Source organism: Hemitrygon akajei, unplaced genomic scaffold (assembly GCF_048418815.1).
Source record: "Hemitrygon akajei unplaced genomic scaffold, sHemAka1.3 Scf000105, whole genome shotgun sequence".
Taxonomy (NCBI): domain Eukaryota; kingdom Metazoa; phylum Chordata; class Chondrichthyes; order Myliobatiformes; family Dasyatidae; genus Hemitrygon; species Hemitrygon akajei.
Genome location: NW_027331991.1, coordinates 37,284 through 62,486, shown reverse-complemented (window position 1 = coordinate 62,486; position 25,203 = coordinate 37,284). Strand labels below are relative to the sequence as shown.

Genomic DNA, 25,203 nt, shown 5'->3' with positions numbered 1-25,203 from the left:
GTCTTGCGTACCATCCACCCACATCAATTCATTAAACAGTACTGTTACGAAGGATGAACAGCTCTGATGGGCAGAAGGGTGCAGGGTTGCCCATGTCCCCCTCCCCTGGGAGAATTACAAACCGTTACTGTTGCCAGGCTGCTAATGAGAGAGACAGAGATGGAACAAAATCATACTGGGACTGGAGCATTTGCTTCAGATAAGGGAGAGATAACACAGGGAGGAAGAGACTTGTTGTTCCACCATATTATGACTCCTGTGAGACTTATGGCTCCGGAGAGGGCTGTTTACTTGGTACCATTCTGTTCATTCTCGTCTGGGAGTTTTTTTAAATTTTCCTTTGCCAAAGCGCATACTTTATTGAGTCTTTCCCGGAATTTTAAAACATAGTCAATCACACTGACTTGAACGTTCGGGCTAGACCACTTCTCTTTAAGTAGGGTTAAAGGTCCTCTGGGCCTGTGACCAAAAACGGACTGAACCCCAGAAATTCCTGAACCGTATCCCTCACTGCAAATAACAGAAGTGGTAATGCATCATCCCAGTCTTGAACGTTTTCCTGACAGTAAGTTTTAATCATAGTCTTATCGGTTTCTCATCTTTACTCTGTGCCTCTATAAATTCTCTCTTGGCTAAGGGTAGGTCTACCTCCTCTCCTTTATTCTCTTTTACCTCCCTATTCTCCGCTTTATTGTCCCCTAACCCCTCTTGGTACAGGGTCGGAAAAAACGTCTCAGCCAAATCAACACAGGACTCATTTAAACTGTCCTCATTCTCAGCCGCCTTTCTCGACATGCTGCAAGTGATTGCGCATGCGGGATAGATCTTAGAATCCAGGGGCGGGTCCTCAGCACTCACAGACTTGCTTGTCAGTTTCACTGCTGCACACACGTCACCACCTGCTAAATCATTACCAAGAAGGACGTCCACGCCGTCTCTCGGTCATTCTGACCGCACCTCTACTTCGACTGGTCCAGATACCATGTCACATTTTAAAATGATCCCATGCAAAGGCACAGCTTCTGTCCCTTTTCCTATACCTCTTAAAACTACCTCTCCAGTCTCAGGACAAAAATCTAGCACCTTACTTAGGATTAATGACTGATCAGCCCCAGTATCTCTCCAGATTCTCACTGGAACTGGGGTCTCTCCTTTCACAGACACCGTCCCTTCTGAAATAAATTTCTCACACCCCTCTCGTACTCTATCTACCTTTGCCTTCCTCGTCGATTTTCTGATCGACTCAATACACCCGGTAGGGACTGCCGTTTTCCCTTTTCCTGTCTCCTTCTTCGGAGCAAAGCACTTAGATGCAATATGACCAAACTTTCCACAATTATAACAGGTCAAGCCAGGAACTTTCCTGCCAGTCTGCTTGTCCTCCTCCTTACCTTTACCACTAGCTCCCGGCTTATTCTCTACCTTAGCCGGTGGACTTTCTTTACCGTCCCTACTACCTTTCTGGTAACTTTTATTTGAGGAAAACTTTGTCTTGTGGGTTAGGGCATATTCATCTGCGAACCTGGCAAATTCCGATATAGACTTATTCGGCTTCTCGTTCAGATACATCCTGATATTATCTGAAACACCACCTTTAAATTCCTCAATCAGAATTAACTCTCTTGAACGATGGAAATCCTCCTCCATCCTCTTTGCAGCACACCAGCGATCCAAGAGGACACCCTTCTCATAGGCAAACTCTGCATACGTCTGATTCCACAGTTTCTTTAAATCTCTTGACTTTTGTCTATACGCTTCAGGTACCAACTCATAGGCCCGAAGGATAGCCTCCTTTACTTGCTCATAATCCTCAGACTCGTCCATGGACAATGCCGCATATGCCCGTTGAGCATTACTTTTTAATGCACTTTGTAACAACGCCACCCACTGATCTCTGAGCAACTTCTGATTCACTGCCACCTTTTCAAAATGCAAGAAATAACTATCAACATCCATCTCCTCGAACGGAGGTACTAACCTAAACTCCCTACTAACATTAAACTTCTCCTCTCGGTCTGCCCCGCTACCCACATGTTGCCATTTCTCCCTCTCGAACTGCAGTTGTTTTTCAGCTTCCTCTATCCTCCTTTCAGCTTTCCTTTCTTCCTCCTCTGCTTCCAGCTGTTTTAACCTAAGTTCATGCTCCCTCTGTTTCTCTTTCTCAACCAACTTTAATTTTTCTATCTCTAACTGAACTTCCCCCTTGGCTGGTTTCCTCTCAGGGAACAGGTCCAATTCATCTGGTGTGAACACACCCTTGGATACAGCTATTTCTCTCTGTATATCCACCTTTCTCATCGACGATTTCACCTCTGGGCGATCTAATCGTTTCGCAATATTCATCAATTCAGCCTTCCTGGCAACCTGTAATGCCCCCGCAGTCGGGTCTATTAAAAAATTTGACAATGCCCATCTCTGCTGGTTTCCCGTCTGGTTCCCCACGCAACCAGATCAAATAATGGACTTATAGCCCGATTCACTGGCCCCCCAATTTGGTATCAAATCTCGAGACGAGGCCCCAATTTGTTACGTACCCCGTAACTGGGTGTCTTACCAGCAAAGATAGAACTATCCGTTGGAGTCTGGTACTATTATCAAAACAGTGTTTATTAGTAAAATATACAAATCAATATCAACAATGCAAATATACAGATAATACACGTTAGCAATACTAAACCTAAAAGTGTGGGTATAATATTAATCAATAATAAACAAGCTCTATCGATGTCCAGGGGATAATGAATTGTCATATGTGAATATAAAGTTCAGTTCAGTTCATACAGGCTGAGGTAGTTGTTGGTCGATGTGTTGTAATTGTTGGAGAGAGAGAGAGAGAGAGAACGAGCAAACAGTGACAGCTACAGTCAGTCAAACCTTCCTTTACGTTCTTGATCAGTCGATGTGTTGTTGTGGCCATTCAGGTATGACCCCTCTGTCCTTTAGCTAGACCCTTCTTCTATGGTGGACTCGTCACCCAGGCAAGGGTGGACACACACACAAGCCCCCACCGGCCTCGCTATAAACACTGTGAGTTAAAATTTACCGATCCTTCGTTCGGTCTCTGATGCCCCACACCTTCTCGTAGGTTGCAACACTTAAGCAGTGCTCACTAGTGTGTCTCCTGGTGTGTCTGAGGGGTGTCTCCCCAGACCTCACTTTTATCCCTACTCACGTGGTCTCAGGTGTCAATCAGTTTTGAATGGCTTAGTCCATCAAACCAGCCCACTCCGGCTGTCCACTGAGGAATTTTAATGAACAAAATGGTACCAAGTAAACAGCCCTCTCCGGAGCCATAAGTCTCACAGGAGTCATAATATGGTGGAACAACAAGTCTCTTCCTCCCTGTGTTATCTCTTCCTTATCTGAAGCAAATGTTCCAGTCCCCGTATGTTTTAGTTCCATCTCTTTCTCTCTCATTAGCAGCCTGGCAACAATAACGGTTTGTAATTCTCCCAGGGGAGGGGGACATGGGCAACCCTGCACCCTTCTGCCCATCAGAACTGTTCATCCTTCGTAACAGTACATTGAGGTGATTCAAGGTAAAACAATAACAGTGTTACAAAGCATTATGCTTCCAGAGAAAGTGCCGTGCAGAAAGTGTCAGGTCACTTCAAGTAACGTAGTGAGGTCAGCTGTCCATCTTATCACACTGGGGACATTCAATTTGTTTATAACAGCAGAATGGAAACCGTCCTTGAGCCTGGTGGTACATGGTTTCAGGTTTTTGTAGCTCCTCCCCAATGGGGAATGGGTGAGAAGTGAGAATGTCCGAGGTTGTGGAGATCTTGGAGTACACGGCCTGCTTTACTGAGGCAGTGGGAAGTGAAGACAAGAGTCCATGGAGGGGAGGTTGGTTTCTAAGATGTGCTCAGCCCTGTCCACAGCTCTCCGCAGTTCCTTGCAGTCATGGGCAGGGCAGTAGCCAGACGAAGCTTTCAAGCATCTGGATGGGATACATTCCATGGTGCGTTGATAACATTTAGTTAGGGGAGAAGGGCATGTGCCAAATCTCCTGTTGTCCTATCTTGGTCATGATAGATGCAGTTGTATCTACTATTAATTCAGTATCTGTGTATTGCTGGAGAACCATCAGTGATCGTCCTTGATCCTTTCTCCCATCTGGTTCCATCTCCTCTTCCCCACCCACATCGTTATACCTCTGTCCATTCTGTATCTTACCACCTCAATAATATATATCAACCATCTTGTTCAATTTCAGTTCAGCCTGTGAAGTGCCAATGTTTATATATCAACTATCTCTCTTCTATCGTTGTCTTCATTGTGAAGTATTTTGTCAAACTGAGTTATTCCTGAAATTGGTGTTTGTTACCTGGAATTACCATAGGATTTATTGAATACAGCACGTTGTAGGGTAATTACAGCCATTACGATTTTAGTTTCAACGTTACCAAATGTCCACTGTCTTAATCTTTGTCAGGAGGAGACTTGGAAGCAGATGGAACAGCTTGAGAGTAGGGTAGGGAGGATGTTTTGAGCATTGACTGTATCGACTGTATGATTCCTGTGTTGTAATGAAGGCCAAACTAATGAATGTGGGCATTATATTTGTACAACTTTGTTCAGGCCGTCACAAACATCTTGTAATCAGTCAATAGTTGCACATCATTTAAAGTAAAAAGAGAAAATGCTGGAACCGTTCTGCAGATCGGGCAACATCTTGGACAGTCCCAGTTCCGATACTGGGTCTTCCACTGTTTCTCTTTCCACACTTCCAATCTGATGTACCGGGTTTCCAGACTTTGCTATCAATTTTATATTCAAAGTATTTTATTCCTGTTAGCCTGCAGGAAATGTGATCATTGTGTAGGGCTAGATCCCATTTTCTTCAACTTCTCTGGTGCAGAGGTCAGTGACCCCACCCCACCCCGCTTCCCAGTCTGCACTGGCAGACCATGCTGGGACTCTGTAATAAACACAATATTAACAGCAAGATTAGACAGTAACTAATATGAAGAGAGGATTGTTTCTTCCTGAAAGGACACGTGAGCTGAGCTGTCGGATCCAATGGACCAGATCCTCCCTTGTTTACAGCTTAATTCACCCGGATCCCATCCTCCCCGAGTCACGCAGCCTCCGATAATGCTCAGTACCCCAACCTCCCTCTACCCTGGCAATCGCCCCGTATCCTTCCCACTATTTACAGCACACCCGCACACGTGACTGATCACCTTCACCCACATTCACCATCTCAGCAACCTCCACAGCTAACTGATCCCACAGTCCCGGCTCAGGCGCAAAACCGGGGCTGCAAGACGGGAGAGCCCGGAGCGCCTGGCTGTCAGGCAGAGCTCGGACCCGACCCTTTCCCACTGTAACCCACCCTCGATTTACACAAACCCGAGATCAGCCCCTACCTCAGCGCCTCAGCTGGGGTGGGCACCGCACCTAGGCTTTGCAGGAGGTTCACCGCGACACCATCCGTGGCCGGAATTCGCAAGGTCAGAGCGTTTGGCTGTCCGGTTCTTTCACTGTGACACCCCGAACTCCACATCAACTCCGTCCAAACAACACTAGGCGAACTTTAATGACGAACAAACATAATCGCTCTCAGTGATCAGCGATCTGAATGATTCACTCACTTTTAGAGGAAGTGGTGCCTACATTCGAAGTTGTCGAAGTGTGTAGTTTCACAGGAGACAAAGACCACGAGGTTTTCAGTTACCTGTTGCAATCTGTGTTTACCTTGCAGTTCCAGTTTACATCAATAAAACTGTTGTTTATGAAAATCCTAAACAACGAGACTCTGCACTGACTGCAGCCACTCCATCCCAAAGCAGATCACCCTGGACAGTCATCACCGCTGATGACGCATTGATCACATCGCGCATGCTCACCTTCTCGAATGGGCGGTGTTTTCCTTTGCATTCTTTGTTGAATCGGTTTCGGAATCGGTTAAAGTCCCCCGGAGCAGGGGGATGGACTGCGGGACGAAGACATAAATTTCCCATCGGTGAGTATTGAGACTAGTCTCGAGTGAGGAGGTCTGATGCAGGGCAGTAATTCCCGTTAACACACTCGAACTGGCGGCTTTAGCCCCGCTTCCTGGACTGAACCTGCCGGAGCCGGTCCTTCACATCAAATCGCCTGAGATGAGCTGACGCTCAGCCCCAGTTGTTCTGGTTCTCGGGAGGGGTAGGAATGAAGTGGTGATGCTGGGTCCACACCCATATTTCGCCCCTCTGTACATGGCAGTGAGATCTACATCTGTCAGGTCCTTTCGTTGTGGGCGGGAAATATGTTTTACTTGACTCCATTCCACTCTTATGACCTGCCGAAATGCACCCAGTGTTTCTGGGTATATTACCCATTTATGTGAGAATTTGGCCTTTTCTATTTTTCTGAGCTTCTCAAAAATGTGTACACTTCAACTAAGCCTTCCTCCAGCATTTCCAGTCGATCTGATATGTCGACACAATTAAAATGAGGATCCGGTTTATCGTCACGGGAGACCCTCCACCTGTCACAGGATCCTGTGTCCCCCCCTCTTCATTTTACCGCAGACCTGCAGCATCTGCGGGTTTCATTTCAGCTCTGCCACTCCCACCACCCCCCCCCCACCCACCCCGCCGCACCGATCATACAACAATCACAGCGCATGCTCACTGTTCCTGGAAGGGTGGCGCTTTCCTTTCAATAGAGGCTGGGATTGGGAGAGGACCCTCACCCCCTGAGGTGGGGAGCCAGTGGAAGAATCACCAGCATAGGTTGAATTAAAGCAGCGCACGAGGCAGGGTAAAAGGAGCCATTGCAACTTTAATTTCATTGTTACAGAATGCTTCCGCATTGCTCTTTCTTGGTAATAATTAAACTCACAGTATACGATGAAGACCTCTGTTATTTGCCTTTTTTGGGGTTTTTTTGGTGAGCCATTATCCAGTAACAGCCCAAGAGGAGGTGTTGGATGTTTTTTTTTATCATTCTCTGATCACTGCCCTTCAGTGAAGTATCAAGTGACCTCAACAGCAGATTTAACAGGTTGACAGTGAGGTGGGGGGGGGGGGGGGGGGGGGGAAGGATGTTGTGAACTGTATGGACTGTATTGGAATGCAGGGAAAACTAATGAATATCTGCTTTGCATTTCTGCAAAACCTGTTCAGGATGTCACAAGCATCTTGAAATCAGTCAGTGTTTGTGCATTATTCATAATAAAAAAGAGAAATTACTAGAAATTCTGGGAGATCTACTGCCTCCCAGATAACCGCATCTGCACCAGGTGCACCAAGCTGCTACTCCTCAGAGAATGAGTTAAGGAACTGGAGCTGCAGCTCGATGTCATTTGCCTCATACGGGAAGCTGAATAAGTTCAAAGTAAAAATTATCGGAGTACCTTTCAAATCATCATCCACTAAATAATCAGTAAACTCCCAAGACCTGACCTCAATACCTCTCTGTGCAATTGGATCATGGATTTCCTCACTTGTAGTCCCCACTCAGTTCAGATTGGTAAAAACATCTCCACCACAATCTCCATCAGCACCGGAGTACCACAGGGATGTGTACTTAGCCCCCTGTTCTACTCGCTTTACACCTGTGACTGTATGTCTAAGTACGGCTCCACCACCATGTATAAGTTTGCTGATTATATCTCTGTTGTAGACTCTATCAAAAGGGGTGGTGATCAGGATACCGCACTGACTGACCCACCCCAGACCAGATCACCCTGGAAAGTCCTCCCCAGTAACATCTGGGGTTTTGTAACCCAACTCAAGAAAAAGGCCACGCTGCCCACTCCATCAACAACATGGCAAAGCCAGGCACATCGCAGGGGACTTTCGCTCACACAACCCTGGATTCAGTGATGAAACCTGTTAAGTTTCCTTCATTGTCCTCCTGAAATCGTTAAAAACATCCATTGAACAGCTTTTGAAAACAAGCTCTCACCCACACGTGACGTCATTCTGTGCCCGCACACTGGGATCTGACGCAGTCTGCAGCCTCACATGCCTGATGTCACGTGTGGGTTCCCCACACCGGAATCTGACATTACCCTGCACTCCCAAATGTGTGATGTCACATGTGAGTTCCCCACAACTGGGTCTGATACCAGTCTGCGCCCCCACATGCCTGACGTCACATGTACATCACACTGGCGGAGAGACGGTTGAACTTTATCACATAAGGTAACAATTACCTGACCCACCTAACCCACCCCGCAGTCAACAGAGGAGTTACATTCTTCCTATTAGTGCGAAGAGATGTCAATCTCTGATTACAGACCAGCCGAGAGGGCATTACCCCCTCTGAGACCGTCTCCTGCTCCAGGCGGAACACCCCGTCAAAGCGGAACAAATCCGATAGTAGATGTCCAGCATTTTGAATTATTTCCATTTCCCTCCAAGGGAAGTTGGGGGTGTTTCTGAAGTATTTCTGCGACCAGTGTCTGAAGTATCGCTGAGAGTTAGGAGGAGACTGTTCGGCCCATCAGTTGATGCCGGTTCCCCGGGGAGGGAGGGATCCGGGCAGAAGGAAGGGGAAGAGGGAATTAACTGGGAGGATAAATATGGTGTGAGGGGTTGGATACGATGGAGTCTGAGAGATTGTTTGTCCCGGTGGTGGATCAGGGAGCCGGATGGGGGAAGGAGCCCATTAACAATGGGGAAGGGACATGGGAGGCTCGTCCATGAAAACGTCTGAGCCCACGGTGGTGGCAAGTAGAGATATTCACCACTTTGGGAGGCAAACACTGGTAGACTGTATTTTCAAATTGTTAGTGACACAGAATTGTATAATTGCTGTTCTGTGTGTTATCTGAATGTACTTGCCTGTGATGCTGCCACAAGTCAGTGTTTCTCTGTACCTGTACCTTCCCGTACTTGTGCACTTGGCAATAAATTCAACAGGACCTGAGAAATCTCAGTGAGATTTGATTAGTGATGATCATCTTGGCAGCTCGGTAAGTAAAATGTGAAAAACATAAAACATATAAATCTAAAGTACCTTAAAGGCCCTTCAGCCCACAATGTTGTGCCGTCCATGTAACCTACTCTAGAAATTGACTGGAATTTATTTCCAGCATAGCCCTTTATTTTTATAAGCACCATGTACCGATCTACGAGTTTCTTAAACGACCCTTTTTATTCCCTTCTACCACCGTCGCTGCCAATGCATTCCATGCACCAACAACTCTCTGTGTGAAAAAAAACGTGTCATCCCCTGTCATCCCCCTTGTACCTTCTTGCAAGCACCTTAATACTGTGCTCCCTCTTGTTAGCCATTGTAACCCTGGGAAAAAAGCCTCTGGCTATCGACACAAGCAAAACCTCTCATCTTATACACTTCTGTCGGGTGACCTCTCATCCCCCAATGCGTCAAGGACAAAAGGCCAAGTTCACTCAACCTATTCTCATCAGGCATGCTCCCCAATCCAGACAACATCCTTGTAAATCTCCTCTGTGCTCTCCCTATATAATCCATATCGTTTCCTGTAGTGTGGTGACCAGAACTGAACACAGTACCCCTGAATAGAGTCTATTCTGTACTGTATCTGTAATATTACCTTATACTCTTGAACTCAATATCATGGCTGATGAATGCCAACACACTATATGCTTTCATAACAACTCCGTCAACGTGTGCAGCAGCTTTGAGTGTTGTATCAACACAAACGTCAAGTTCTCACTCATTTTCCACATTGCCAAGAGTCTTACAATTAATCTTATATTCTGTCTTCCAAGTTGACCTACCAAAATGAACCGCTTCACGCTGATCAGTATTGAACTCCCATCTGCAATTCTCTGCCCAGTTCTGCATCCTATCGATGTTGCACTGTAACATCTGACAACCCCGCAGACGATCCACAACACTCCCAACTTTTGTGTCATCAGCAAACTTACTAACCCATCCTTCAACTTCCTCATCCAGGTCATTTGTAAAAATCACAAAGGGAAGGGGTCACAGAACAGATCACAATGGAACACTATCGGTCATCATCATCCCTGCAGAATACGAACCATCTACAACCGCCCTTTGCCTTCTGTGGACTTGCCAGTTCTGGATCCACAAAGCAAGGTCTCCTTGGATCCCATACCTCATTATTTTCTGAATGAGCTTTCCATGGGGAACCTTAGCTAACCTCTTACTGAAATCCATATACAGCACTGCTCTACCGTCATCAATGTGTTTTGTTTACATCCTCAAATAATTCAGTCAGGTTTATAAGGCATGACCTGCCCTCGGCAAAGCCAGACTGACTATCCCTAATCAGACCATGTCTCTCCAAATGCTCATAAACCCTGCCTCTCAGGATCTTCTCTAAATCTTGCCCACCACTGAAGTAAGACTCACTGGTTTATAATTTCCTGAGTTATCTCTACTCCCTTTCTTGAACAAGAGAGCAACATTTGCAACTTTCCAATCCTCTGGTACTTCTCCCCACCTAATTGATGATGCAAAGATCATTGTCAGAAGCTTAGCAATCTCCTCCCTCGATTCCTACACTAGCATGGGGTATATCTGCTTCAGTCTCGGTGAGTTATCTAACTTAATACCTCTCAAAAGATCCAGCACATGCTCTTTCTTAAAGTCCGTACATTCATGCGTTTCAGTCTGCGGCAAGACATCCCCACAATTCCCAAGGTCCTTTCCACCGTGAATACTGAAGCAAAATACTCAGTGTCTCAGAATATTTCAATGATCGGCAGGTTGAGAAACATCTGTCGAGAATGTAGTGGTGAGATTTAACCGAGCTGATTTGCCATTGCTGGCCACCCCCCCCCCCCCCTGCGGATTTGTTATACTTGCATGACACGCCTTCAGCTCCCATGCTGATTGTTACATAAGTCGGTGATATGTATTGGGACCTTTATTAAACAAACATACAATCAAGAGGCGATGAAACTGAAATGTACCGAATTTTAAGTTTTTCGTATTTGAGTGAATAATAATGATATATTACATTCATCAGTCTCCAGCTGTGTACTGCAAGGAACAGAGCAGAAATATGTAACTGATTCCCTTTGCGTTTACCACACCCCGACTGATGCGATTCGTTACCATAAAAAAAAACATAAATACACAACGCAGAATACAATGCAGATGGAGAACGGATACAGTGTCTTCCACCTGAAATATTAACATACTCACTGTCTTGTTGAATAATTCCATCATTTTGTTTTATTTATTTTGACGATTTTTTTCAACTGACTGTTTTGGATGTATGGCATGTCGACATTGTGTTTATCAAGGTGTCATATAACTAACTATCTGATAATAGCCATTTGATATGCTCAAAGAAATCTTAACTGAGTTTTGTTGCTAATAATGGGTTAAATTCCTGCCGGAAGAACTATGATAGTTCAGGACAAGATGTCACGATGTGACATTGCATTGTTCAGGTTGTCAGAGTTTTTCTCCATAGACTCAAATCATATATTGCCACTGGTGTCAATGGCAGGGGGTGTTAACCTGAAAGGAGATGGTGAGAATCAGGTGTGACTGAGAAATCTGTATAATCCAGTGACGAGAGGAATAGAAGTCTCATCGTCAGCAGAAATGATTCAGCCCACACTGGTGGAACTGTTGTCCATTACTCACCACGGTGCCACCAGTGGTAGGAGGACCAAAACATTGGGCGCTGTCTGCTCAGCCTGTCTTGCTATTCTATTGACACATCACTCCCAGTCCAGGACAGAAGATTGGCACTTAAAAGGGAATTGCCTGCAATATAGCGAGTAGTTACCCTGTAGAATCCTAGTCCAGTGTACAATCCATGGAGAGCACGGAAATGGACATTCTGTGACTGTGGGTGGATGGGTGCAGGAAGATCAGGCCATGTTTAGTGTTCGGTGGGTAAGCCCAAGATGTTTGGAAGTGTTTGCCTGAGTTTAAAAACAAAACAGCATTCTCCTTTAAACCCAATTAATGGTTGACCCTCCTGTTTTTTTTTTCGTTACAGAGCAGCAAGAACTGATCACACCTGTCCACAAAATGGATCAAGGTGCGAGCAGTGGAGGAGTTCCAGTGACGTCAACATCGGGAAAAGACACGGGTATGTTGGCAAATTATTTTAATTTATAAATACTCTACTGATTCTGCGTCTGAGTTTAATTCAATATCGACAATTCACAAAATATTTGTGAAAAATGAGCAGAGAGATGAGAGAAAGAGAGGTGGAAAAGAGTTAACATCTCTGGGGGAAGCACAGTCACACGTGAAAGGGTTACATTTACCATCTGCTCCTGCTCCTCGAGCAGATTGTGATTAAAGTAGTGAGTTACTCCAGAAGACAAGGCATTCTGCAGATGCTGAAAGTTTTGAGCAACACAAAGACATACAGAATATTGGCAGCACTCAGCAGGTCAGGCAGCATCCATGGAGAGGAATAAGCATTTGAGCTTTTCGATCAGGACCACAAGGAAGAGAAAGTAATGTAGCAATATCTAGAATTTCTGTCCCCTCTTTTCCAGTCCGATGAAGGGCCTTGTCCTGAAACATTGGTTGTTTATTCTCCTCCATAGATGCTGCCTGACCTGCTGAGAACCTCCAGCATTTTGTGAAATATTCCAGAGATTTGCTGAGGAAGGGGTTGTCCAGACAGGCAGACAGTAACCCAGAGCAAAGCGATGGTGATGGGCAGTACCAGGAGAGTGATGGTGATGGGTTACTGTATTCTCAGCAATAAGCAGAGTCCTTTCCAAAACAGAGAGGTATATTCCCGGGGACACGAAAGAGCAGCCTTCAACAGATGGAGGTATACCCCCTCTTACACCAGCCCAAGCCCGTTACTTCTCTCCCTCCCCCCCCCCCCACTATATATATATATATATATATTTCGGACTGTGTTTGGTGATCTTTAGGCTCCAGAGGGAAAGTTACTGCCCAATATGGGTGAATGATTTCTTTAATTTTCCTGATTTCCTTCACAGATCCGAGGTCAACGATCACTGAGCTCCTGACAAGCTGGAATGATTTCCAGCTGCTGCAGTTGACGGATTTCTACCGGGACAGGCTGGAGCAGGCGATGGAAGGAGGGGTGCACGGAGTGAGCCTGGCGTTAACGGCCGAGAATCAGTTCAGCGGAGAGGAACATCGGGTGAGTGGGAGAGAGAATGGGTTTGAATTTTCACACATCACAGGACTGATGGGTGTTGGAACTCTGACTCATCGGATATTAAAGCATAAAAACAAATCAAAAATAAATATATATAATTCTTAAAACTGTGAATCTGAAGGAATGATTGAAAGAGGTGTAAATACTCCAGTGGCGGCTCAATGCTCAGAGCGAGGGGAGCAGGTAACAATTGTATTAGGTTGCAATTGAGGAGTTTAAATGGAAATATGACGGGAAGTTTCGGTTTGGGAAGACCGTGCAGCGTGACGGCAGGATGTCAGTGAGAACCGGGACATCATCAGTGGGTGCCACAGGAGCTGGAGTGTGTTCTGTTCTGGGTGGAGATGATTGTGTTACAATCTGTAACTGCAAACAGTGTGGATCGGGGAATACTGTCATGTTGTAATGTGTAATCACTGAATAAACCTCCACTGGAAAAGGCAAAGGAAATGCATCAGGTGTCAGCCGGTAATCCGCTGTTATGTTGGACACTGGCGGACTGAGGGGATGAATCACATCATCTTTTCTGCAACTTCTCCAAGACTGCTCACTCTGTTATAAAAACCCTCCTGACTTCTTTCTTCATCTGTGATCGTTATTTCCTGATTTCTGTTTTACACCGTCAAATCCGGTGAGGAATTATTTATGGATTCAGAGCCACGTCAATGAAGCGGTCACAGACCAGCCAGGATCTCATTGACTGGTGGACCAGGTTCACGGTGAATGTCCCTCCGTGTGCTCTGCACTCAGAATGTACAGTCCATGTCCAGACAGGATCAGCACCCGTCCGGGTGACTGCTCAGTGTGATCCCGTTACAGAGCACATCATTTACTTCTCATTCTCTGTGTGAATCTGTCAGTCCCCAATATGTTCACCGTTACTCTTCGCAGAAAATCTCTGATCTCGCTGATAAGGGAGAGCGGGCGGACAGTTCTAAACTCCTCCTGAGCCTGGTGATGGGGAAAGGCTCCCGCGCCCGGAGGGTGATGTGGGAAACCTTTGTGAAAATGCGGATTGGTGTCCCAAATTTGGACCAGATACTGAAGGAGTTACAGATATATGGTGAGATTATATCAGAGATTAATTTAAATTTTGATCGCAACAAAGCACACTTTACAATTTTACAAAAACGATTTCCTCAATTTGTTTAAATTCAAACAGGTTGTGATCCTTCCCATCGACCAATTCCTGCTCAACATTTACTGACGTTCCTCAGTGAGCTGAAAGGTAAGTGAACGTGCATTGAACATTGATGATTATAACACAGGAATAAGCCATTAGGCAAATAATATTGTGGCAAAGCAGCTGAGAAGTAATTCAAACAAACCCAAACCGTAATCTCTCCATCCTACACCATCTCCATGTGCCTCCATCTTCCTTACATCCATGTGCCTGTCCAAAAGTGTCTTAAAAGCTTCTAATAATTTGCCTCGACCACCTTACCAGGCAGTGTGTTCCAGGCAGCCACGACTCTCTGATTATAAGTCCTATCCCTCACATCCCACTTCATTCTACACTCTGTTAACTTCAATATATTCCCTCCGGTAATAGACATTTCAACTGCGACAAACCAATTATCTCTGTCCACTCTATCTATGCCTCTCATAATCTTGTAAACCTGTGTCAGAGCCCCCCTCAGCCTCCGATGATCCAGAAAAAACAACCTAATTTTATCCAGCTTCTCATGATAGCACATGCCCTCTAAACCAGGCAGCATCTTGGTAAACCTCTTCTGCTCCCTCTCTAAAGCCTCAACATCCCTCCGGTAGTGGGGCAATCGGAACGGTACGCAATTGCCCAGATGAGGCCAAAGCGGAGTTCATAAGGTTGAAACTTGACCTCTGTTTCCACCAACGTTTGTAATTTGCGTAGGGCGGTTCAGTTGTTGAGCCACGAGGATCTGACCAGGTAAATACTGGCAATGTGACAGAGATCACAGTGAGACACTGGGAAACGTGTTTGCTAGAGGGAGAGTTTTCAAAGGACATTTTGAGGAAAGAGGCAGAGAGCTGGCGAGTTTGAGGAAAGTGGTCACACCGCTCTGGAGCCTGCAACTACAGATCCCCACCGGAGTCTGAGTGGACAAGGGGGGATCTGGAGAATGGAAAAAAACTTATATTTCTTCACATCAAAAAGTCAAAACATTCTCTTGCCAGCCACTGCCCCCTCCTGAACAGCCTGATCGTTAACCATTTTCTAAACTCCCCCAGTTCCTGCAGATTATCTTTTCTTAGAGTTGGGCGTCCACTGAAGTTCCAGGCACAGAATAGTAATAATAGCATCACTTTAATTAGAAAAGCAGGTAACATCCCAACTGGTCTGTTCAACCACAGAGCAGCAGATGAACCCCGCTGTGTTCACATCTGCACTCCCTAGTGCAAACACTGCTACAGTGTTAGAGAGGGTGAGACTGGGGGACATATTCCTCAGCTCAGTCCACAGAAGCTGAAATTCCTGTCTGCCGGTGTTGTGTGATGGACACTGTGGAAGGGTGAGAGATGGGAATTAGGACAGGGAAACCGAGGGTTGTGGGATCGCGGCAAGGAAGGTGGAAAGGTCTGAAAATATCTATAAATAATATTGCAATTAGTTAAATTGTGACCGTCTGGATGGGAAGCTCACTACATCCATAAGCACATTGTGTCTGTGAAAATGGAGCCCAGGGCAGTACATGGGCTCAAGGGATTGTAAGGCTCCATCATCGCAGACTGAGTTGGATCACTCAACTGCACATTTAACAGAGGAGAGAGCGTAGGAAAGACAAATATCACAAAACTTGTTGATATTGCATCAGACCATGTTTTATCTGATTATTCGAAGCTCATAACATAAATATAGGGAATCTCGGCCAGAACCCTTGTTCAGTCTCTCTCACTTACAGGAACAAATCTCAAAGATGATAATTTAAATTTGGTACCAGAGATAGACCAATCAGGAAGTTTACAAACTACTCACGTCTCTAAGATCTCTGTTAATGCTGTTCCAGTCCACATACGGTCAATGATACCCCTCAGTGTCCCTGAACACGGGTTTAGTAAATCGCTAGAAGTTTGTTCCTCATTCTCCCTCATCCTGTTTGCAGAGGGAACAGACATGACAGTGAAATTCCCACACCCATTTCTGAAGATGAAACACATACACCCCCTATTTATTGAACAACATCATTTCTACCACTGTCACATTCTCTAAATTAAATATGTACAAGAACAATGTTTTCCTACACTGCCTATCGCAGCTGAATACATTGAATAGAGACCCCACACATACCTGACAGGGTCCTGTCGCACTGTGAGACCCCACACTCCCCTGACAGGGTCTTGAAACACTGTGAGACCCCACACACCCCTGACAGGGTCCGGACACACTGTGAGACCCCACACACCCCTGACAGGGTCCTGACACACTGTAAGACCAAACACACCCCTGACAGGGTCCTGACACACTGTGAGACCCCACATGCCCCTGACAGGGTCTTGAAACACTGTGAGCCCCCACACAACCCTGACAGGGTCCGGACACACTGTGAGACCCCACACACCCCTGACAGGGTCCTGACACACTGTGAGACGCCACACACCCCTGGCAGGGCCCTGACACACTGAGACCACACACACCACTGACAGGGTCCTGACACACTGTGAAACCCCACACACCCCTGCAGGGTCCTGATAGACTGTGAGACCCCACACACCCCTGACGGGGCCCTGACACACTGTGAGACCCCACACACCCCTGACGGGGCCCTGACACACTGTGAGACCCCACACACCCCTGACAGGGTCCTGACACACTGTGAGACCCCACACACCCCTGACAGGGTCCGGCCAGACACCGAGACCCGATAAAACCAGGCACAGTCCTGACACACTGTGAGATCCCACAAACCCCTGACAGGGTCCTGACACACTGTGAGACCTCACACACCCCTGACAGGGTCCTGACACACTGTGAGACCACAAACACCCCTGACAGGGTCCTGACACACTGTAAGACCCCACACACCCCTGACAGGGTCCTAACACACTGTGAGACCCCACACACCCCTGACAGGGTCCTGACACACTGTGAGACCACAAACACCCCAGGCACAGTCCTGACACACTGTGAGACCCCACACACCCCTGACAGGGTCCTGACACACTGTAAGACCCCACACACCCCAACAGGGTCCTGACACACTGTGAGACCCCACACACCCCTGACAGGGTCCTGACACACTGTAAGACCCCACACACCCCAACAGGGTCCTGACACACTGTGAGACCCCACACACCCCTGACAGGGTCCTGACACACTTTCAGACCCCACACACCCCTGACAGGGTCCTGACACACTGTGAGACCCCACAAACACCCCAGGCACAGTCCTGACACACTGTGAGATCCCACACACCCCTGACAGGGTCCTGACACACTGTGAGACCACAAACACCCCAGGCACAGTCCTGACACACTGTGAGACCCCACACACCCCTGACAGGGTCCTGACACACTGTGAGACCACAAACACCCCAGGCACAGTCCTGACACACTGTGAGATCACAAACACCCCAGGCACAGTCCTGACACACTGTGAGACCCCACACACCCCTGACAGGGTCCTGACACACTGTGAGACCACAAACACCCCAGGCACAGTCCTGACACACTGTGAGACCACAAACACCCCAGGCACAGTCCTGACACAGCGTGAAACCCCACATACTACTGGAAGAGTCCTGACACACTGGGAGACCCCACACACCCCTGACAGAGTCCTGACACACTGGGAGACCACACACACCCCCGAAAGGGTCCAGGCAGACTGGGAGACCACACACACCCCTGGCAGGGTCCTGATAGACTGTGAGATCCCACCCAACTCTGACAGGGTCCTGATAAAGCGTGAGACCCCACACACCGCCCTGTCAGGGTGTTGACACACTGTGAGACCACACACACTCCTCTTAGGGTACTGACATACTGTGAGACCCCACACACCCCTGAGAGGGTCCTGCCAAACTGTGTGACCCCACACACCGCTGACAGGGTTTGATAGACAGTGAGACCTCACACACCCCTGACAGGGTCATGACACACTGTGAGACCCCAAACACCCCTGAAAGGGTCCTGACACACTGTAAGACCCCACACACCCCTGACAGGGTCCTGACACACTGTGAGACCCTACACTCCCCTGGCAGGGCCCTGACACACTGTGACACCCCACACTCCCCTGGCAGGGTCCTGACACACTGTGAGACCCCACACACACCTGACAGGGTCCTGACACACTGTGAGACCCCACACACCCCTGACAGGGTCCTGACACACTGTGAGACCCTACACTCCCCTGGCAGGGCCCTGACACACTGTGAGACCCCACACACCCCTGACAGGGTCCTGACACACTGTGAGACCCTACACTCCCCTGGCAGGGCCCTGACACACTGTGAGACCCCACACTCCCCTGGCAGGGTCCTGACACACTGTGAGACCCCACACTCCCCTGACAGGGTCCTGACACGCTGTGAGACCACAAACACCCCAGGCACAGTCCTGACACACTGTGAGACCACAAACACCCCAGGCACAGTCCTGACACAGCATGAAACCCCACATACTACTGGAAGAGTCCTGACACACTGGGAGACCCCACACACCCCTGACAGGGTCCTGACACACTGGGAGACCCCACACACCCCTGACAGGGTCCTGACAGACAGTGATGCCCCACACACCCCTTTTAGGGTACTGACACACTGTGAGACCCCACACACCCCTGCAGGGTCCTGATAGACTGTGAGATCCCACCCAGATCTGACAGGGTCCTGATAAAGCATGAGACCCCACACACCGCCCTGTCAGGGTGTTGACACACTGTGAGACCCCACACACCATTGACAGGGTCCTGACACACTGTGAGACCCCACACACCCCTGACAGGGTCCTGACACACTGTGAGGCCCCACAAACCCCTGACAGGGTCCTGACACACTGTGAGACCACAAACACCCCAGGCACAGTCCTGACACACTGTGAGACCACAGACACCTCAGGCACAGTACTGACACACCGTGAAACCCCACATACTACTGGAAGAGTCCTGACACACTGGGAGACCCCACACACCCCTGACAGGGTCCTGACACACTGTGAGACCCCACACAACCCTGACAGGGTCTGACACACTTTCAGACCCCACACACCCCTGACAGGGTCCTGACACACTGGGAGACCCCACACACCCCTGACAGGGTCCTAACACACTGAGAGACACCACACACCCCTGACAGGGTCCTGACCCACTGAGAGACACCACACGCTCCGAAGATGATCTTGACAAACATTGAGACCCCTCTCACCCCTGACAGGGTCCTGACACACTGTGAGACCACAAACACCCCAGGCACAGTCCTGACACACTGTGAGACCACAAACACCCCAGGCACAGTCCTGACACACTGTGAAACCCCACATACTACTGGAAGAGTCCTGACACACTGGGAGACCCCACACACCCCTGGCAGGGTCCTGACACACTGTGAGACCCCACACAACCCTGACAGGGTCTGACACACTGTAAGACCACACACACACCTGTCAGGGTACTGACACACTGTGAGACGCCACACACCCCTGACAGGGTCCTGACACACTGTGAGGCCCCACACACCCCTGACAGGGTCCTAACACACTTTCAGACCCCACACACCCCTGACAGGGTCCTGACACACTGTGAGACCCCACAAACACCCCAGGCACAGTCCTGACACACTGTGAGATCCCGCACACCCCTGACAGGGTCCTGACACACTGTGAGACCACAAACACCCCAGGCACAGTCCTGACACACTGTGAGACCCCACACAACCCTGACAGGGTCCTGACACACTGTGAGACCACAAACACCCCAGGCAGAGTCCTGACACACTGGGAGACCCCACACACCCCTGACAGGGTCCTGACACACTGTGAGACCACAAACACCCCAGGCACAGTCCTGACACACTGTGAGACCCCACACACCCCTGACAGGGTCCTGACACACTGTGAGACCACAAACACCCCAGGCACAGTCCTGACACACTGTGAGACCACAAACACCCCAGGCACAGTCCTGACACACTGTGAGACCCCACACACCCCTGACAGGGTCCTGACACACTGTGAGACCGCACACACCCCAGGCACAGTCCTGACACACTGTGAGACCCCACACAACCCTGACAGGGTCCTGACACACTGTGAGACCACAAACACCCCAGGCACAGTCCTGACACACTGTGAGACCACAAACACCTCAGGCAGATCCTGACACACTGGGAGACCCCACCCACCCCTGAGAGGGTCCTGACACACTGTGAGACCGCACACACTCCTGGACAGGTCACTGACACACTGTGAGACCTCACACACCCCTGACAGGGTCCTGACACACTGTGAGACCCCACACACACCTGGACAGGTCCCTGACACACTGTGAGACCCCACACAACCATGAGAGGATCCTGACACACTTTCAGACCCCACACACCACTGACAGGGTCCTGAAACACTTTCAGACCCCACACACCCCTGGCAGGGTCCTGACACACCCTGAGGCCTCAGACACCCATGAGAGGGTCCTGACACACTGTGAGACCCCACACACCCCTGACAGAGTCCTGAAACACTGTGAGACCCCACACACACCCCTGACAGGGTCCTGACACACTGTGAGATCCTACACACCCCTGACAGGGGCCTGACACACTGTGAGACCCCACACACCCCTGACAGGGTACTGACACACTTTCAGACCCCACACACCCCTGACAGGGTCCTGACACACTGTGAGACCCCACACACACCCCTGACAGGGTCCTGACACACTGTGAGACTCTACACACTCCTGACAGGGTCCTGACACACTGTGAGATCCCACACACCCCTGACAGAGTCCTGACACACTGTGAGACCCCACACACACCCCTGACAGGTTCCTGACACACTGTGAGACCCTACACACCCCTGACAGGGTCCTGACACACTGTGTACCCCACACACCCCTGCAGGGTCCTGATAGACTGTGAGACCCCACACACCCCTGACGGGGCCCTGACACACTGTGAGACCCCACACACCCCTGACGGGGCCCTGACACACTGTGAGACCCCACACACCCCTGACAGGGTCCTGACACACTGTGAGACCCCACACACCCCTGGCAGGGCCCTGACACACTGTGAGACCCCACACACCCCTGACAGGGTCCTGACACACTGTGAGACCCTACACTCCCCTGGCAGGGCCCTGACACACTGTGAGACCCCACACTCCCCTGGCAGGGTCCTGACACACTGTGAGACCCCACACACACCTGACAGGGTCCTGACACGCTGTGAGACCACAAACACCCCAGGCACAGTCCTGACACACTGTGAGACCACAAACACCCCAGGCACAGTCCTGACACAGCGTGAAACCCCACATACTACTGGAAGAGTCCTGACACACTGGGAGACCCCACACACCCCTGACAGGGTCCTGACACACTGGGAGACCCCACACACCCCTGACAGGGTCCTGACACACTGTGAGACCCCACACACCCCTGACAGGGTCCTGACAGACAGTGATGCCCCACACACCCCTTTTAGGGTACTGACACACTGTGAGAACCCACACACCCCTGCAGGGTCCTGATAGACTGTGAGATCCCACCCAGATCTGACAGGGTCCTGATAAAGCATGAGACCCCACACACCGCCCTGTCAGGGTGTTGACACACTGTGAGACCCCACACACCATTGACAGGGTCCTGACACACTGTGAGACCCCACACACCCCTGACAGGGTCCTGACACACTGTGAGGCCCCACAAACCCCTGACAGGGTCCTGACACACTGTGAGACCACAAACACCCCAGGCACAGTCCTGACACACTGTGAGACCACAGACACCTCAGGCACAGTACTGACACACCGTGAAACCCCACATACTACTGGAAGAGTCCTGACACACTGGGAGACCCCACACACCCCTGACAGGGTCCTGACACACTGTGAGACCCCACACAACCCTGACAGGGTCTGACACACTTTCAGACCCCACACACCCCTGACAGGGTCCTGACACACTGGGAGACCCCACACACCCCTGACAGGGTCCTAACACACTGAGAGACACCACACACCCCTGACAGGGTCCTGACCCACTGAGAGACACCACACGCTCCGAAGATGATCTTGATAAACATTGAGACCCCTCTCACCCCTGACAGGGTCCTGACACACTGTGAGACCACAAACACCCCAGGCACAGTCCTGACACACTGTGAGACCACAAACACCCCAGGCACAGTCCTGACACACTGTGAAACCCCACATACTACTGGAAGAGTCCTGACACACTGGGAGACCCCACACACCCCTGGCAGGGTCCTGACACACTGTGAGACCCCACACAACCCTGACAGGGTCTGACACACTGTAAGACCACACACACACCTGTCAGGGTACTGGCACACTGTGAGACGCCACACACCCCTGACAGGGTCCTGACACACTGTGAGGCCCCACACACCCCTGACAGGGTCCTAACACACTTTCAGACCCCACACACCCCTGACAGGGTCCTGACACACTGTGAGACCCCACAAACACCCCAGGCACAGTCCTGACACACTGTGAGATCCCGCACACCCCTGACAGGGTCCTGACACACTGTGAGACCACAAACACCCCAGGCACAGTCCTGACACACTGTGAGACCCCACACAACCCTGACAGGGTCCTGACACACTGTGAGACCACAAACACCCCAGGCAGAGTCCTGACACACTGGGAGACCCCACACACCCCTGACAGGGTCCTGACACACTGTGAGACCACAAACACCCCAGGCACAGTCCTGACACACTGTGAGACCCCACACACCCCTGACAGGGTCCTGACACACTGTGAGACCACAAACACCCCAGGCACAGTCCTGACACACTGTGAGACCACAAACACCCCAGGCACAGTCCTGACACACTGTGAGACCCCACACACCCCTGACAGGGTCCTGACACACTGTGAGACCACAAACACCCCAGGCACAGTCCTGACACACTGTGAGACCACAAACACCCCAGGCACAGTCCTGACACACTGTGAGACCCCACACACCCCTGACAGGGTCCTGACACACTGTGAGACCGCACACACCCCAGGCACAGTCCTGACACACTGTGAGACCCCACACAACCCTGACAGGGTCCTGACACACTGTGAGACCACAAACACCCCAGGCACAGTCCTGACACACTGTGAGACCACAAACACCTCAGGCAGATCCTGACACACTGGGAGACCCCACCCACCCCTGAGAGGGTCCTGACACACTGTGAGACCGCACACACTCCTGGACAGGTCACTGACACACTGTGAGACCTCACACACCCCTGACAGGGTCCTGACACACTGTGAGACCCCACACACACCTGGACAGGTCCCTGACACACTGTGAGACGCCACACAACCATGAGAGGATCCTGACACACTTTCAGACCCCACACACCACTGACAGGGTCCTGAAACACTTTCAGACCCCACACACCCCTGACAGGGTCCTGACACACCCTGAGGCCTCAGACACCCATGAGAGGGTCCTGACACACTGTGAGACCCCACACACCCCTGACAGAGTCCTGAAACACTGTGAGACCCCACACACACCCCTGACAGTGTCCTGACACACTGTGAGATCCTACACACCCCTGACAGGGGCCTGACACACTGTGAGACCCCACACACCCCTGACAGGGTACTGACACACTTTCAGACCCCACACACCCCTGACAGGGTCCTGACACACTGTGAGACCCCACACACACCCCTGACAGGGTCCTGACACACTGTGAGACTCTACACACTCCTGACAGGGTCCTGACACACTGTGAGATCCCACACACCCCTGACAGAGTCCTGACACACTGTGAGACCCCACACACACCCCTGACAGGTTCCTGACACACTGTGAGACCCTACACACCCCTGACAGGGTCCTGACACACTGTGTACCCCACACACCCCTGCAGGGTCCTGATAGACTGTGAGACCCCACACACCCCTGACAGGGCCCTGACACACTGTGAGACCCCACACACCCCTGACGGGGCCCTGACACACTGTGAGACCCCACACACCCCTGACAGGGTCCTGACACACTGTGAGACCCCACACACCCCTGACAGGGTCCGGCCAGACACCGAGACCCGATAAAACCAGGCACAGTCCTGACACACTGTGAGATCCCACAAACCCCTGACAGGGTCCTGACACACTGTGAGACCTCACACACCCCTGACAGGGTCCTGACACACTGTGAGACCACAAACACCCCTGACAGGGTCCTGACACACTTTCAGACCCCACACACCCCTGACAGGGTCCTGACACACTGTGAGACCCCACAAACACCCCAGGCACAGTCCTGACACACTGTGAGATCCCACACACCCCTGACAGGGTCCTGACACACTGTGAGACCACAAACACCCCAGGCACAGTCCTGACACACTGTGAGACCCCACACACCCCTGACAGGGTCCTGACACACTGTGAGACCACAAACACCCCAGGCACAGTCCTGACACACTGTGAGACCACAAACACCCCAGGCACAGTCCTGACACACTGTGAGACCCCACACACCCCTGACAGGGTCCTGACACACTGTGAGACCACAAACACCCCAGGCACAGTCCTGACACACTGTGAGACCACAAACACCCCAGGCACAGTCCTGACACACTGTGAGACGACAAACACCCCAGGCACAGTCCTGACACACTGTGAGACGACAAACACCCCAGGCACAGTCCTGACACACTGTGAGACCACAAACACCCCAGGCACAGTCCTGACACACTGTGAAACCCCACATACTACCGGAAGAGTCCTGACACACTGGGAGACCCCACACACCCCTGACAGGGTCCTGACACACTGTGAGACCACAAACACCCCAGGCACAGTCCTGACACACTGTGAGACCCCACACACCCCTGACAGGGTCCTGACACACTGTGAGACCACAAACACCCCAGGCACAGTCCTGACACACTGTGAGACCACAAACACCCCAGGCACAGTCCTGACACACTGTGAGACCCCACACACCCCTG

At 50.2% G+C, this 25,203-nt stretch overlaps 1 protein-coding gene across 1 annotated transcript; it reads right to left on the bottom strand.

Annotated features, from left to right (window-relative positions):
* Window positions 1–20,827: 20,827 nt before the first annotated feature.
* Window positions 20,828–23,851, bottom strand: LOC140723224 (uncharacterized; the record flags this gene model as incomplete). Its single annotated transcript, XM_073037826.1, has 2 exons — window positions 20,828–21,722; window positions 23,518–23,851. Coding segments are annotated over 2 exons (1,005 nt in total), but the record flags the coding sequence as incomplete, so codon positions are not given.
* Window positions 23,852–25,203: the final 1,352 nt, after the last annotated feature.